The sequence below is a fragment of the Apodemus sylvaticus genome, chromosome 8 (assembly GCF_947179515.1).
Source record: "Apodemus sylvaticus chromosome 8, mApoSyl1.1, whole genome shotgun sequence".
Classification (NCBI taxonomy): domain Eukaryota; kingdom Metazoa; phylum Chordata; class Mammalia; order Rodentia; family Muridae; genus Apodemus; species Apodemus sylvaticus.
This window is the reverse complement of record NC_067479.1, coordinates 81584131-81599951: the sequence shown is the minus strand read 5'-3', so window position 1 is coordinate 81599951 and position 15821 is coordinate 81584131. Positions and strand designations below refer to the sequence as shown.

General features: G+C 49.5%; 1 protein-coding gene across 4 annotated transcripts; it reads right to left on the bottom strand.

Moving 5' to 3' along the window:
- Positions 1-8719: 8719 nt before the first annotated feature.
- Positions 8720-15599, bottom strand: Bmp4 (bone morphogenetic protein 4). 4 transcript variants are annotated; one of them, XM_052191708.1, is made up of 4 exons: positions 15522-15583; positions 12258-12382; positions 10840-11166; positions 8720-9842 (listed from the first exon to the last, which is right to left on the bottom strand). In XM_052191708.1, exons 1-4 carry the CDS (start codon positions 15581-15583, stop codon positions 8989-8991), a joined length of 1368 nt encoding a protein of 455 aa, XP_052047668.1. In that variant the 3' UTR covers positions 8720-8988. The 4 variants fall into 4 exon arrangements, with proteins under 4 accessions (XP_052047668.1, XP_052047665.1, XP_052047666.1 ...); XM_052191705.1 differs by having other exon boundaries at positions 8722-9842; positions 10840-11219; positions 15313-15599; XM_052191706.1 differs by lacking the exon at positions 15522-15583 and adding an exon at positions 13126-13377 and having other exon boundaries at positions 8722-9842; positions 10840-11219.
- Positions 15600-15821: the final 222 nt, after the last annotated feature.

The window sequence follows — 15821 nt, the reverse complement described above, 5'->3', positions numbered from 1 at the left end:
TCTCTTTAATTTCGGTAGACAGTTCTATTTGTTTGTTTGTTTGTTTGTTTGTTTTCTAAGACAGGGATTCTCTGTGTAGCCCTGGCTATCCTGGAACTCACTCTATAGACTAGTCTGGCTTCAAACTCAGAGATCATCCTGCCTCTGCATCGCCACTGGCAGGCCCTGTTTAGACACTCCTTAGGTTTAGTGTAGCATGCAGATCGATGTGCAACACTTAGACTGAGTAGCCAGGTCTGAGTGATTCCAGTACTATGCATTTCCTCTAATTTGTCTTGTGAAGCTCTTAAAGGTTTTATACCTCTCAGCTATCTGCTCCTTCACTCATCAATCCATCTCTCAACATTTGCTAACAGAGATACCTTTAAATTGTTACTTTGTTGAGCCGGGTGGTAGTGGCGCATGCCTTTAATCCCAGCACTTGGGAGGCAGAGGCAGGTGGATTTCTGAGTTCGAGGCCAGCCTGGTCTACAGATTGAGTTCCAGGACAGCCAGGACTACACAGAGAAACCCTGTCTCGGAAAAAAAAATTGTTACTTTGTATTATTCCTGGCCAGTCTCTTTTTCATATTCTATTGGCCTATTTATCATCTTTTACGTTCCATAATATATTTTAAGATTTTAATTGGTGTTTAATCAAATTAAACTAGGGAGTATTTTCATTTATGAAAACCATATTTTTTCCTATCAATAGCAACACTTCTATTTATCTTAAGTCTGCTTGGAAGGAAAAGAGGAAGGAAGGAAGGAAGGAAGGAAGGAAGGAAGGAAGGAAGGAAGGAAGGAAGGAAGGGAAGGAGGAAGGGAAAGGAGGAGGGAGGGAAGGAAGTTCCAACATTACACCAAAAAATTCAATCACTTTTTTGTAAGTACATTATCTATCTGTTAAAGTTTCCATTTGGTTCAAACACCCAACCAGAAGGCATTTTCATTGTGAAGTCCTCTCAGGAGAGCAGCAGCTCCTGCAGACTCTGCCTGCCCCACCCTGTCACGTCCTGTCTGACAGACCATGGCAGGCTGCTGGCCATTTTACCCTGATTGACATTTTCCTTCCTCAGCATTTCTTCAATTTTCTTTTCTTCGTGCCATTAAGATTTTAGGATGCCATTGCTAGAAGCAGATTCTTCCACAGACACTCAAGAGGTTAGCAGTGCTCCACTTCCAAAGTTCTTCCTTCTTGCCTACAGAGCTTATTAAAGGTTTGGATTTTTCCTTCAGATTCCTGTGACGAATCTCCCAGTTTGGATAGAACAGATGTTAAAAGAGCCCCCAGTGAGATCCCACGCTAATTAGACATCTGGAGTGGTCAGTCTTCTAGAGTGGTGTGAAGCACCCTTTATTTATGTTTTTGGGTCTCTAGAGTGAGACCTATTTGGTGAAGACAAGTTATGAGCTATTTCTGAAGACTCACTAAGTGATGAGCAAATAAACAATAGCCTACACGTGAGTGAAGGCCCCGGACCTCAGGACTGACATGGGTTGAATGAGCTCTACCAGATTAAGCAGTGAAGCCAAAGGGCAAGCAGATTCCTTCCCAGGAGAAGTGGCCAGCATAAGAAGCTCCTTCCTGATCCTGATATATGTGAGTTGTGAAAAAATTAAAAAAAAAAGAGGGAAGAGGGGTGCTGGTGGAGTTTAGTGTATGGTTTCCCCAGTTCTTACCTGCAAGTCTACATGGACTTGACAAAATAAACAATGTTAGCAAAACTATCCTCTTGGCAGATAGATGCTAAATTCTGCCTGCCTTGCAACCTGCAAAGCATATTGGCAAAAGGGTTTCAGGGTTTCGGGGTTTCGGGGTCTCGGGGAACAGGAAGTTTGATGAAGCTCACTTACTACAACACTGGTATTTGAAAAAAGAAAAGAAAAGAAAAGAAAAGAAAAGAAAAGAAAAGAAAAGAAAAGAAAAGAAAAGAAAAGAAAAGAAAAGAGACTTCCCTTGCTGACAGCCCCACTCCCTGCTGGCCACCTGAAGGGAACCTCCACTTTGCAAACAAGTCTGGGCTTAGGGTCTGGGGAGGACTTTAATGAAAAGAGCTTACGTTCACAAGGTAAATGAAGTCTTCTAAGGTACCACTGAACAAATGACTTCGCCCTGCTAGCAACAGGCTCTTGGTGGCCTCAAAAACCTCAAAATCACCTGAGATTAGCGTGATTCTTTGAGGGTCAGGCTTCATAAAGAGGGAGACCCATTGGGAAAACATCTTTTGTCTGCCCCTATGAAGGCACACAAAAGAAACTTGTGAGAAACCATTCAGCAACTGGACATTGGTGTCTGACCCTAACCAATTGGAATGTGAGGGTTGACAGTGTCCAAGGTCAATCTGAGCCTAATAGCCCACCTGTCAGAATAAGCAGTAGTTTGGTAATTACCGCGTTTCTGTAAATCTGGCTCTCTTTCTCACCGAGTTCAATGTCCAAGAAGACGAGTATAAGAAGTCAAGACAGGAACATGAGCATGAAAATGACGTCCGTGACTACTGAGGGCTTGAGATCCACACCCTTAGTGTGTTTCTTCCTCTCAGGTCAGTCACAGTGGACATGAAGATCAAATTATATGGATTTAAATTCTCCAATGAAATCCACCCGCAAACACCTAACATAAGATGTCCACTTTTCAGAATGCTTAAAACACACAAAAGAACATTCTGCTTATTGCTGAACCCACAGTGCACAAGCTGAGCCTTGAGGGGAAAGCAGGAACTTCATTAAGATGTCTGGAGCCCTAATAGGATCTGGAGGATGATTTTTAAAAATGTCAAGGATTAGAAACTAAAATTCTACACTCAGTCTCTGACTAACAAAGGAGCAGAGATTATACAGTTGGGGTTCAAAATATGTCAAAGTTATAACCCTAATCAGAAATTAAGAAAAAATGGTAGAAAAAGCAAACAAACAAACAAAAAAACCAGTACACCAAAACCATGCAAATATACAGACAAAAAGGAGACCAAAACTCTTAAATAACTGCTTTAAGATGATGTAGCTTTAAGTAAACTTGCTTTCTCATAAAGTTTTTTAAAATATTATTTTAAGTGAGGACTAGAAATGGGAAAGACAGAGATATTTGCGACTGAACGACCGGGTTGAAAGACTGCATGCTGACCTATCACAAGCTTCCTTCAGTCTGAGCTTTCTCGGGGTGAGCACTTGGGATTTCATAACTTTCACTGACAACTTAAAGGCAGCTTTTAGAAGGAGATGTGGTTTTCTGCTTCTGGATTCTAGCGAAATTCTAGGATACTAGGTCAAACACGGACCCTACCTGCTGTTAGTCCTTAAAAAGGACATTAATGATTTCCATGTAACAACTGATATAACACTGAAATAAATAGGCTTGGAAAATCTCTCCCCATCCTCTTCTCTTCCTCCTCCTCCTCTCCCTCCTCCTTTCTGTCTCTCTCCTTCTCTGTTTTTCTTTTTGTCTTGATATTTCTCCCTATGTCTGTCTCTGTATTTGTCTTTGTGTCTCTGTGTGTCTCTGTGTCTCTGTCTTTTTCTGTCTCTCCCTGTTTCTCTCTCTGTGCCTCTGTTTCTGTCTCTCTCTGACTCTCTCTATCTCTGTCTCTGCTCTCTGTCTGTGTGTGTGTGTGTGTGTGTGTGTGTGTGTGTGTGTGTGTGTGTTTGGGCCCTTCCCTCAGGCCTTTTTCTTGAAACAAACTTCTTTGAAAACCCAATGACAAGGATTAAAATAAGAAACCAGCATGAAGCTTGAGTTGAACACAGTATATGCTCTCTATTGGACCTGGGAAGCTCTGAGCAGCTCTGTCAGCTGCTGCATCTCAAGGGGACAGAAGTCATTCCAGGAGAAAGCGAGCAAGCCCAGCATCTAGTAAGGATGGCTTGCACACTTTGGAAAAACTGCGCATCAGTCAAAGCATCAGTTAATAAAATGGGGGTGGGGTAAATACACTAAAGTTATAATAAAAATACGCCCCTGATGTTGCTAAGGTACCTTGACTTAGGAGTTTAAGGAATTGGGACAGAGAAGAAATCAAGTTATGCAAACTTAAGAGAAATCATGATTTCTTCAGAGAAATGGCAAGACTCATCAAAAGCTAGCCTGGAGAGACTGCCCTTAGTGACATCTCAGCAAATTACTCTCCCATCTTGTCACCCTTTCTCAATGAACATGCTCTTGCTTAGATTTAAAAAGTGAACATTTCTGGATTTTTATAACCTTATATTTTCTGAGCACTTTGATCTGAGCAGCATATTAAATAACATTTGGATTTGCTGTCAGCGTTTTCAGGAGCTGTTCCGAAGGAAAAAAAAACAAAGGTGACTGGAAATGTCCCTTTGTGCTTTAAGGAATCCACCGACAGCTTTGTGCCAACAGCGAAAGAATGACTGATGGGAGGTTAACTTCCTTTTTCAAGAATTGATTATACATTATACACCTTGAACTTTTGCCTTCTCAGATATTCTGTCCATGTGTGTGTTGAGCTACTGTGATGTCACATTCAAACCACTCAAACATCTTTTCTAAAACCGGACACTTCCCCCCTGCTGAGTGTCACAGTGAGGATCTCTGGCTTGCTCTGTTGCTGGTCCCTGAGTGCTGAGCACATAGGTGAGCAGGGTCCTCCCACCAGGACGTGGGCCCTTCGCAGAGTTTATTTCTAGTTTTAGCTTTCCTAACTGTGCTCATTTGGATCGCACGGCAACCCTCATACTGTCCATCATGATTAGGCACTGCAAGAAGTCATCCTGAATCCCTCTGGGAAGTACCAAAGGTCTTCTGATGCTGGGAAAAGGCTGCCTTATTCGTGTTGCTGTGCCTGGCTTTCCCTCTCAAAGAGACTGTGTGAGGAGTGTAAAATCTGTGCTGGGTGAAGGCAGAGGCATCATTAAGGAAAAAACACTGATAGTTTGCACACCTGGGCCTCATGGTGAGCTTTCTTCTTTCCTGAGGTCATCTTTGGAGGAGAAAACTGGGTGGTACTGTGGCTTCTATATCGGGTAGATTGGGGTGCTGGTATTGCACATTATAGCATGTCCTCTGTGAAAGAATTTAGCTCACGGTGCTCTTAGACACCCGAAGCCCCCACCTGTTCCCTTTCTCCTGCTACATTTGGGAAGAGTAAAGCCAGGCTCTCAGGAAGTTCAGCCAGGGACTTAATTCTGTTTGCCCCAAGAAGCCTAGGCCAGCTGGTGCTTCAGTGGCCTGCTGCTTAGGGTCCCCTGTCAGTAGGTCTGTTCTCAAGGCCAGGCAGGGCCTTAAGTCACTGTAGCATGTTGACCCACTGTGAGCTCAATGTCAAGAGTTCACTCTCTAATCCCCGCTCTCTGCCCCCCCTGAAATCCCTTAAAGATCTCAAAACCCTCTCACCCCTCCACACATCGAACCTTCTCCCCTTCTCCGGACCCCAGTCTCCGCTCCTCTAGGCAGTCAGTGACCCCATTTCACGTCAAATACGCTGAGCAACAGCCCTAAGGACCAGCATGCTCTAATCAGAACCGCCTGTCTCCACCAGCTTCACCTAGGCTGTGCCGCCGCCGCGAGTGGATGCGCCAGATGCGTGGTGGGCTGGGGTTGGGGGACCTGAAACCACAATGTGTGTGTGTGGGGGGGGGGGGGGGGCACAGGGGTGGTGCCACCGGGTGCACGCTCGCGCGGGGCGGAGCGAGGCGGGGAGGGAAGGACGCCCCCTGGTGCTCCCCCCCCCCTCCCCGCCGCTGGCCAGCAGCCGGAACAGGAGGGAGGTGGCCGCTGGGGCCAGATCTTGAAGTCCGTCCAAAGCCTGGGGTGACGAGTGGGGTCTGCCAGCTCCGGGGCTGTGCGGGGCCCTCGCAGTGTGGCGCTGGCCTGCGGCAAGAAGGGAGGTGGAGTGAAGCACCGTCAAGACAGAAAACAAAGTCAGCAGGTCACCTGGCAGGTTCTAAGGGAATTACGCAATGAAAGCCCCCATCTTTTTTTTTTTTTTCTGGTCTTAAGTTACAAGGAAGCCGGTTCCAGTTTAAGGGTGGGCTGGGATCGAGTCAACAGCTCTTCTAATGTGGTTAAGACTTTGCTAAACTCCTCCTCTAGGGCGATTCTCCCCTCCCCTTCTCTAAGTAATGGAATCATTGTGGGAGTCGGGGGAGACTATAAAGGGGGAGATGCCAAGTTAAGTGCAAGCTCTCATAAGGTCCTAGGGTCCAGTCTAAGGCAAAAACCTAACTTAGGTAATCTCACATTCAAGTTCATCTCCCCCTAGGCCTCCTCACTGTGCTTCAACAAGTGTCAGTCGGTCCAAAGGGTTAAAGCTGATCATGCGCCTTGTTTTCCAGGCTGACATTTGTGGCACTTGGACTATTTTGTTAACTAGGTATATGCAATTCACAGAATTTCACGGTAAATTCCCCAGACCAAATATTTGGCTGAACAAATAAACAACATTATCCATTCCTGAAAATAAGCCAGTAGAAGGAGGTTGGGGTGGGGGGAGTGCTTACTAGAAAATGACCTGAGCTGACAAGCCACCAAGCTAGGACCTTTGGTTCAAGGGCTGGAGATCTGAGGCTCTCTTTCAACGACACAGACTTCACAGAGATTTGCTGAAAACCATGCAAAGGAAAATGAGGCTTTCCAAAGGAGAATCCATGACGAGCTCCCCCTCCCCCAGTGCTTGATTCAGGCTCCTACCTTAACTATAGGGGCAGTGACCTACAGAGCGGGAGCAATGGGAAAGATCCCTCTTTTGCAAAGAGTTTGGAGGAGCTGTGGAGTCTTGCAGCCTTTGCCCAGGCTCTGATCTCCTCTCTCCACCTGCGCTCTCCAGGGAGCTGAGGCTTTGGCAAGCACCCCACTTCTATTTTTATTGGTTTCCACTAAGCTGCTCCTTTTGCAGGACTGTAGGACTTCATAATTTAAAAAATAATAATAATAAAAAAGAGTCCTGTTTCATCAGGCTTCCAAAAGCATATGGAATACTGTGTGTAAAGGAATGCAGGGTGATACACAGAGAAGGCTAAGCCACCCGTGCCCTCCGGTCCACACACCTCCCAAACAAGGCTGCCTTCACCTTCAGAGACAGGCGCAGGCTCAGTGGAATGCCTGCCTCCTGGCCCTTTCCGGAGGAGCAGGATCCCCACTGTTTCTACCCTGAACCCATTCAACCCTTCAGAGCAGGGAGACACAGAAGAAATGGGCCTGAGCTGACTAGGACTTAATCTAACTGCTGGAAATGAGGAAAGTGGAAGGCATCTTCTCCGTTTCCCTAAACTCCCATCAACACATCCTTTCAGAAAGTGCTTCCTGTCCTAACTGAGGGAGTCTCTCCCTCTAAGCCCTGTGACATCTTCTTTCCACCTTTGCTTCCTTTTGTTTCTTTCTCATTTTTTTTTAAGACTAAGTCTCATTTGTCCCAGGCTAGGTGGAAACGTGCTATGTAACTGAGCCTGACCTGGAACTTGTGTTCCTTTAGCCTGTACTAGAGAGCTAGGATCACCGGGGGTGGGGGTGGGGTGTCACCTCTCCCACCACACCCTGACTCAAGCAGGGAATGACACCCAAGGTTTCCTGCACTCCAGGCAAGCCCAGGGCCAAGGGAACCACATCTCCAGCTAAGATCATTCTTTTGCAGAGCCACCAAATTAGTCTTTCTCCTTGAAGAACCCCTGCTGCTGCAAAATTCAGTTCTGCTGGACAGATCATATACTGTCTGGTTTCTGGAGGAGGGTGGAGGAGGTATCAGAGAAACAAAAGACAAGAGACCCATGACTCAGTAAACGAGAAATATCAGGACACTTTCACAGGACCTACTTAAACACTGACCCTTCAGTAGCTCATTCTATTGCCAGCTCCCCTTCCCTGACACAATCCTGGAATTCTGAACTTGAAAGAAAGCCTTCATGTGGGGAATGAAGGTTAACAGTCCCTTAACAATGGAGACTCCTACCACACATTATACATACAGAGTGGTCACTAAACTTTTTCAAGGTAGGGCCTATTGTTTGTTTTTATTGGAAAAAATCCAGCTTAAAATCCAGCTTAAAAACAAACAAAAAGGAGAGAGAGACAGAGAGACAGAGAGACAGAGAGAGAGAGAGAGAGAGAGAGAGAGGAACTTTAATCCCAACACTTGAGAGGCAGAAGCAGGCAGATCTCTGTGAGTTTGAGGCCAGCCTGGTCTACACAGTGAGCTGTAGGACAGCCAGAGCTACATAGTGAGACTCTGTCTGGAAGGGAGAGGGAAAAAACCCAGTGAAAACAAAGCCCTGCTTGAAAGGAGACTGTGCTTGTATGGATTGGATTTGGTTCAAAAAGAGAAAGATGCCTACCAGGACTGGAGACACTCTGGGGGTATCATGAAGCAAAAGGTGGGAATGAGTCTCCTAGAGTTGACATCTCTTTTTCCACAGGGCTGAGGCCCTAACACACTCCACGACAGGTGAGCAAAGCCAAGATGAGTCAGAAATCCTAAACCAAATTCTTTCATCTGATCTACTGCTTTCATCCGCTGTTTCTGCGGGCATGTGTCATCCAGATGGGAGGGGGTGCGGCTTCCCTGTTAACGTTAAATAGGAACGGAGACCATCCATCCTGGCAATTACATCTCCCTGCCATCACTCGGTTCCTGCCCCACAATTTATACACCTCCAGTTACCACCTCTGACTTTCTGTCTAGCCCCAGCCTCAGCTCGACCTAAAAAAAAAAAAAAAGAATGGGACAGGAAATAAGATAGAAAGGTTGTAGTTTATCTTTAAAATAATGACTCATTTTATTTTCTTTTAATACGTAGTTATAAATATATTTGTCAAAATATATGATCAATATGGTCAAAACATTTGCACGTAAAGTCATAAATAAGGTCAAGGTGAGTGTTTAGGGTTTTTTTTTCTTTTCTGTCTTTTTTTTTTCTTTCTTTTTTCCTTTTTAAGATAAAAGTCCAGCTATAGGGAAGCAGTTTGTGTGGTATGTGTGGGTGGTTGGATGGGAATGTGTGTGTGTGTGTGTGTGTGTGTGTGTCTGTCTGTCTGTCTGTCCTCTGGACTGCCTGATCTCAGCGGCATCCGCACCCCTCTACCACCATCTCCTGATAATTTTTCAACACCACCTTGTCATACTCGTCCAGGTACAACATAGAAATGGCACTCAGTTCAGTGGGGACACAACAGGCCTTAGGGATGCTAGAATTAACAGAGTTGACCAGGGTCTGCACAATGGCATGGTTGGTTGAGTTGAGGTGATCCGCCAGTGGAAAGGGACAGTCCCCATGGCAGTAGAAGGCCTGGTAGCCTGGGGGGGCCACAATCCAATCATTCCAGCCCACGTCACTGAAGTCCACGTAGAGCGAATGGCGACGGCAGTTCTTACTCTTCTTCCTGGACCGCTGTGGGTGATGCTTGGGACTGCGTTTGGCCCTCCGGCGGGTCAAGGTATGACCCCGGCCATCATGGCCAAAAGTGACCAGGAGGGGCCGGAGTTGGGCCCAATCTCCACTCCCTTGAGGTAACGATCGGCTAATTCTGACATGCTGGCCCTGGTGGGTCCGAGTCTGGTGGAGGTGAGTCACCTCAATGGCCAGCCCATAGTTGGGTTGCTTTTCCCGGGTCCAGCGAAGGACTGCAGGGCTCACATCGAAAGATTCCCACCGTGTCACATTGTGATGGACTAGTCTGGTGTCCAGTAGTCGTGTGATGAGGTGTCCAGGCACCATTTCTGCTGGGGGCTTCATAACCTCATAAATGTTTATACGGTGGAAGCCCTGTTCCCAGTCTGGGCCCTGGTCCACCTGCTCCCGAAATAGCCGGAGCTCTGCAGAGGAGACCACCTCATTCTCTGGGATGCTGCTGAGGTTGAAGAGGAAACGAAAAGCAGAGCTCTTACTGGTCCCTGGGATATTCTCCAGATGTTCTAGGCACAGTTGAAAAGAAAAAAGAAAAGACCCGTGAGCTTTTCTGAGACAAAAAAGAAAAACAAAACAACAACAACAACAACAAAAAAAAAAAAAAACCCGAAAATATCAGAACTGGTTGAATTCTGCTTAAATAGTGGAAACTTAAGGGGAGAAAATGGCTTTGCCTTTTAATTTGAAGGAGCAGGAGTGGAGCAGCTAGCAGAGCAGCAAAACTTCGCTCACATTTGTCAAACACCAAGACAGAAAGTATCTCCCAACCTCCTTTAGATACCTAATAATTTCCATGTGTCAGCTCTTTCACCCCACCACCCTCGGACTCCCCTTTAAAGCCCCCTCTTGGCTTTGTGTACAGTTTTCTTTACAAGTGGTTGTAAAGAGAAGGAGGGGCCACCCTCTCTCCCTTTCCACTTTTGAGTATGTTACCAAACATTTCCCCAGCGATCCTGGAAACACAGAGCATGCCTTGTTGATCATGTTACAGAAGGGAAAATAAATTCCAACACAGTAATGATGCTGGAGGATTAATAACTCAGATTTACTTTGGAAAAGCAACATCCGCTAGGAAACATTCAGATCGTATTACAAGGCCCCTATTGAATAAACCTGACAAACACACAGCTGTAATATTAAATTCAGTAGGAGCTTTGAACAAAACAGGCAGAAACCCCCGGCTTTGATATAGCTAAAGCACACCGCTGGGGCTAGCCCAAGTCTGAGTGGTGTCATTCCGCTTCTCCCAGCATTCCCCCTCCCCCATCACCACCACTACTCGGCCTCCAGAAAGTACCCTTAGAGGCAGCTCTGGAAATTTGAAGGTAAGTGGCCCTGTTCCACAGCCTCCAGGACTCGGAGCTTTGATGTAACCTGAACTCTTTTTCCCCCCGGGGACTTCCACAACCCCTTCAGCTTGCCCTGCCAGCTGCCCCCCCCCGCACCCCCCGCCCCTGCGCTCCACCCCACCCTACACCGCCAGGACTAGGAGCAGAAACTGACCTTCGTGATGGAAACTCCTCACAGTGTTGGCTCGGCTGGCGGGACGCTCCGGGTACTCAAGCCCGGTTCCCTGGCTCTGCTCTTCCTCCTCCTCCTCCCCAGACTGGAGCCGGTAAAGGTCCCTCATGTAATCCGGAATGACGGCGTTCTTGCTCGGCTGCGGACGGCGACGCAGCCCAAACATCTGCAGAAGTGTCGCCTCGAAGTCCCGCAGGAGCTCATGGCTCTGCCCTGAGCGGCGTCCTCCCGCGTGGCCCTGAATCTCGGCGACTTTCTTCTTCCCGGTCTCGGGTATCAAACTAGCATGGCTCGCGCCTCCTAGCAGGACTTGGCATAATAAAACGACCATCAGCATTCGGTTACCAGGAATCATGGTGTCTCTGGGGAGGGGGAGGGGGTGGAAGGTTAAAGAATAAATAAACACCGATCAATAGCGAGAAATAGAGATGCCTCTGCATATGCATATATGGGTAGCAACCATCGGTCAAGATGTAAAACAGGTCCGAAAGATCAAGTTTGTGTTTTCTCCCTCACACCCTCCCTACACACACACCAGCTGCAGCCATGCACGGCCCGAAAGTAAGAATCGCCCTGTAATTACTTGATCTAACTTGTTTACACTCAAATAACCCCAAATCAGATAGCCTCCATCCTGTCCCAACGGCTATCTGAGCCATGATCTCAGCGTGGCTTCTTCAAGGATAAACAGTTAACATTGAGGGGGTAAAGGGGGGTGGGGGAGGGAGAATTAAAATGCCATCGCTCTTCACTTCGGACCTTCAGCCAACCCCCTCTTCCTCCACCACCACCCCCCGCCCTTCCTCCGCCCTCCAGCCCAATTTCCACAACTTCCAGCTGCTTGAGAACAGGAGGAGGGGGAGAACAGAGCCGCACCGACCGGGCTCGGACCGGGCGGCAAGGTCCAGTGACTGGGAAAAGGAGTCAGGGGACTGCCTCAGTGGCTTTGTGATTTATTTCATTGTGGTCGCTGCGTGAAAACGCTCAGTAAAATGTCTTGTTCCCAGGGAAGAGTAGGGGTGATTCCAAAGCGAGCACGGGTAATTTTTTTTTTCTGACATGAGGCAAGGAACTGGCCTTCCCAGGCTAGTGGGACCGGACGGGGAAGGGAGTGGTTAGCCCTCAAGGGACAGCCCGGACCTGCAGACCTTTCATCTCTTTGGTCCCTCGCGCTCCCCCTTTCTTGTAACGCAGCGGATCAGAAGACAGTGGGAGCGCTTTAAAAGGAACCCGTACGCTTCGAGCGTCTGGCCTGCAGCGACCAGAAAGAGAGCGAGAGCGCTGCCTGAGAATGGGGTGCGGACACTGGGATGGAAGTCCGACGGGAGGGACAGACAGTGATTAGGGATGGGAGGACAGAGTGAAATCCCAAGAAGGGAAAAGAAGAGGTGTCTACTCACTGACAGAAAACAAGGCATATAATAACAGTCCATGATTCTTGGGAGCCAATCTTGAACAAACTTGCTGGAAAGGCTCAGAGAAGCTGCGGCAGTGCGTCGCTCGGAATGGCACTACGGAATGGCTCCTAAAATGAATATTTGAATATAATGAGACTCTGGAGCAGACAGGCTCTGTTTTTCTTCCAGCCCCTAGGAGTCACGTGGACCCAGAGGCCCCGCCCCACTCACCGAAGAGCCCGCCCGCCCCTCCTCCATCCTCCCACCCCGGCTGGGTCCAGCCCCTGCGAGCGAGGCCAACCTCCGCGCCCGCAGCTGGAGCCCCAGCCGTCTGGGAGTTGTCCCCGCCTGCTCGGAGGAGCTCTCGGCGGGACACCAGCCGCTGGCGCGGTTCTCGGTCGCAGTCGCGGCACGCAAGGGACGTGGGGCACGTCTCTACCTGCGGCGCGCAGTGCAGTGCATCTGGCCAGGTTCGGGGACGGGTTATCTGAAGCCTGAGGATCTGGGTGCACTTGAAGACGCTTCCCTTTACGACTTAAGTGCAGCCGAGAGAGGGACCGAAAACACAGTTTCCCAAAGCCTCACGACAGAGTTACGTGAAAAGGAAAGCGCAGAGACCCTCCAAGGGAACGCGCACACAGGCAAACACATTCGCACACTCCGGCACTTCCTCCACAGGGTCTCCGAGAGGCCAAATAATGCTTCTAGCGACAGGCAGCGGACCCCTAGCGGATCTAAGCCCCAGCCAGAAGACTCTGACCCCGTCGCCAACTCAGTCCGCCGCGGGGGTGTCAGGGTGTCAGCGGTGTGAGAAAGTTAGAAGGAGCGGCTTCTGAAGTACTGTCTAGTAGCCCCGCCAGAGTCCCCGCACCGTGTCCGCCAACCGCAACGTCCGCTCCAGCCAAACAGATCCTTCACAAACCGGTCGGCGGTGCCATTCAAGGCGAAGGGGGTGGACGTCTGGGTTCCTAGTTCCAGACAGAGCTCAAAACAGGCGTCGCCGAAGAAAGAGCATCACATTTTTTTTTCCAGATCTCTGAGTTGCAAAGGCTTTACAACTCCGACCCGGCGCGGAAAGGAAACCCCAGCGCGATCCCAAGCGTCTACAAACCCGAGAACAGCTTTCGGCCTGCACTCGACCTCTCCCTCTGGCTTGGCTTACTTTTTAAACCACCCCCACCTTCACCGCCCCCCCCCCCGCCCCGCGCTCCACTTCCTTCCCCCACCCCTTTCCTCCTTTGCACCAGCTACAGAATCGCAGCTAAGATTCCTTCAAGAAATTCACCAACACACAACTCAGGCAAGGACGGGGATGACCTGACTATCCTAAGATGCCACATTTGTGGGCCTGTTCTAACCTCAGGAAACGTAACTCTTCTGTTCAAGCAGGTCGTTGCGCGGGGTCCAGGCGAGGACCCCAGTCCCACGACTCCCGCTCCAGAGCCCGCTCCACCTGGCCTCTTTGCCTCACTTAGGAACTCGACGTGCCCCCCCCCCCCCCGGTTTCCAACCTACCCCCCACCCCTCCGCCCCAGTTTTCAGGACCGGGGTCACTTTCGGGAAACCGTTGAGAAAGAAGTGTAAAGGATGGAGAGTCATGTCCTTCCTGGCGGCGGTGGCTGCCCAGCGCCATCCTGCACCGCTGGCCTGGGTGCAGAGACCGCGGGCGCCCCTGAGCGACGGTCCGCTCTCACCACCAGCCGCGCAGCTTTCTGAGATTTCTCTTCCCCCCCACCCCCTCACCAGCGTCGCCGCTGGGAATAACTGGGAAAGCTCTGGAAAGGGCAAAGGTCTTATTGTTGATTTGTTTATTTGTTTTTAAGGGAAAAGGAGACGGGGGTGGGGGTGTGCTTGTGCCCGGCGCACGCGGAGCGAGGGCAGAGTGGAAATGCCGACTCTCGGGATCCCGGACAATCCTGTGCCCTTGGGAGTCTCTGGCGGTGTGGGAGCGCTCTCGATATTAAAACCCAGTAAACAGACGAAGGAGTTGTTCCAATTTCAAGTTCACAAGAATCCCTCTCTAACCACTTTTTCCTTTTTAGTTAAAAACTACAGTCCAAAGTTAATTTTCATCTCCTGGTAGTTTTTTTCTTAATGGGGTTGATACAGTTCATGGCGGCAGTTACCCTTCACTTTCTTCCCAGAATTTCCTCCCAAAGCCAAAATTTAATAGTAGCCTCAGTTTACCAAATATGACCCCGCTAGTGATTCAACATCTCACAAAACCTTCAGCTCATAAACCGAGATACTCAAAATCTATCAACCAAAGCCGTGGCGGGAAACTTTCCGAGTCCCGGGGGTCCAACTCCACTGCGTGTGTGTAAGGACCCAGCAATTTCCGAACCCTTTGGGACATCATGAGCTACGAAGCTCCTCATTAACCCTGCCAGCTCGCTCACACAGACACAACATGGCAGAAGACCCGCACAGGTAGCCTTTCGGCATCCTGGCCACGATCCGTCGAACCTTACTCCACTACCCGGGGAGGGAGGAGAGAGAAGGCAGAATGTATGGGTGCCCATGTCTAAGAAAATAGCTCAAGGAGATGGGTGAGAGTTCTGTAGCTACAGTTCGCTAGCTCTCGGGAGTTGAAGGCGTTGGGAACAAGTTTAGGTGACACCCGGCTCGACGAAACCCCTCTATCCTGGTCGCGCTTTAGAGCGAAGCAGGACTACAGTCTCTTGCAAAGCTAGCTCTGGCTAGGTTTTCTCTCCTGGTGCTGCAGTCCCCAACTGGTGTTGAAACTTTGAATTGACTCCCTCCTCTCCCACTCTTTTGGTCTAGGGGGAATCAAACCCACCAAACCTCACAGTCTCTCCCAATGACCTCCTTCCCGCCTCTCCTGGCCGCACCTCCCTAAAATAGGTTGGATAGACGCAATAACATATGGAAGTGCCTTCAGCCCCATCATCCCACCTCCAACACCACTGTTGGAGAAGGAAGGAGGAACAGGCCAACTTTTGCCTCAGTTACAGCCTAAGCCGCATCCCCAGCTTCTCCAGTACCGGTGCACATCGAACCCTCAGACTAGCGCCCTTCGCCAGGTTGCCCTACTCACCATTGGTTCCTGCAGAAGCGTGCTCGCCAGCAGCTGCTCCTGGGGACCTCTAGACAGCTGCAATGAACCTGGTCGAGGGCCAGAGACTGGATCGCTGCAGGCTCCAGACGGTTTGGACGAGAATCCCATCAGGGACGGAGACAAAATACTCAGGCTGGGTAGTCCCGGCGTCTTAGGCTAGGGTCTCTCAGCTCCGATGCCGAACTCACCTAGTTTCCGGGCCAGGCCTCGCGCTCCTGCCTTCCCACCCTCCAGCACCACCCTCTCGCATCTCCTCCTTCCTTCTCTTTTCCCTCCCTGTCTTTCTTCCCTTCCTCCCCAGTCTTTCCCCAGCGGCCCCTCCCTTCTTCCCTCCTCCCTTAATCGCCTCCCCTTCTGGGGATGGGAGCCCCGCCCACATCCTCCCATCCAGCCACGAGGCCTCGCCTCGCCTGGCAGGCCCGGGTCCGGAAGCCTGCACAGCGCCCCAACCCTCAGTTGCCACCTTGGCTGGGACACCAATGCCTCCA

Bases quoted from the DNA above. Each gene is read 5' to 3' on its own strand.
- Bmp4 (XM_052191708.1), bottom strand. From the start codon at position 15,583: ATGCGAGAGGGTGGTGCTGGAGGGTGGGAAGGCAGGAGCGCGAGGCCT. The intron at 12,383-15,521 runs GTGAGTTCGGCA...TATTCATTTTAG, and splicing joins AGGCCTGGCCCGGAAACTAG to GAGCCATTCCGTAGTGCCAT. The intron at 11,167-12,257 runs GTGAGTAGACAC...TATTATGCCAAG, and splicing joins ATATGCCTTGTTTTCTGTCA to TCCTGCTAGGAGGCGCGAGC.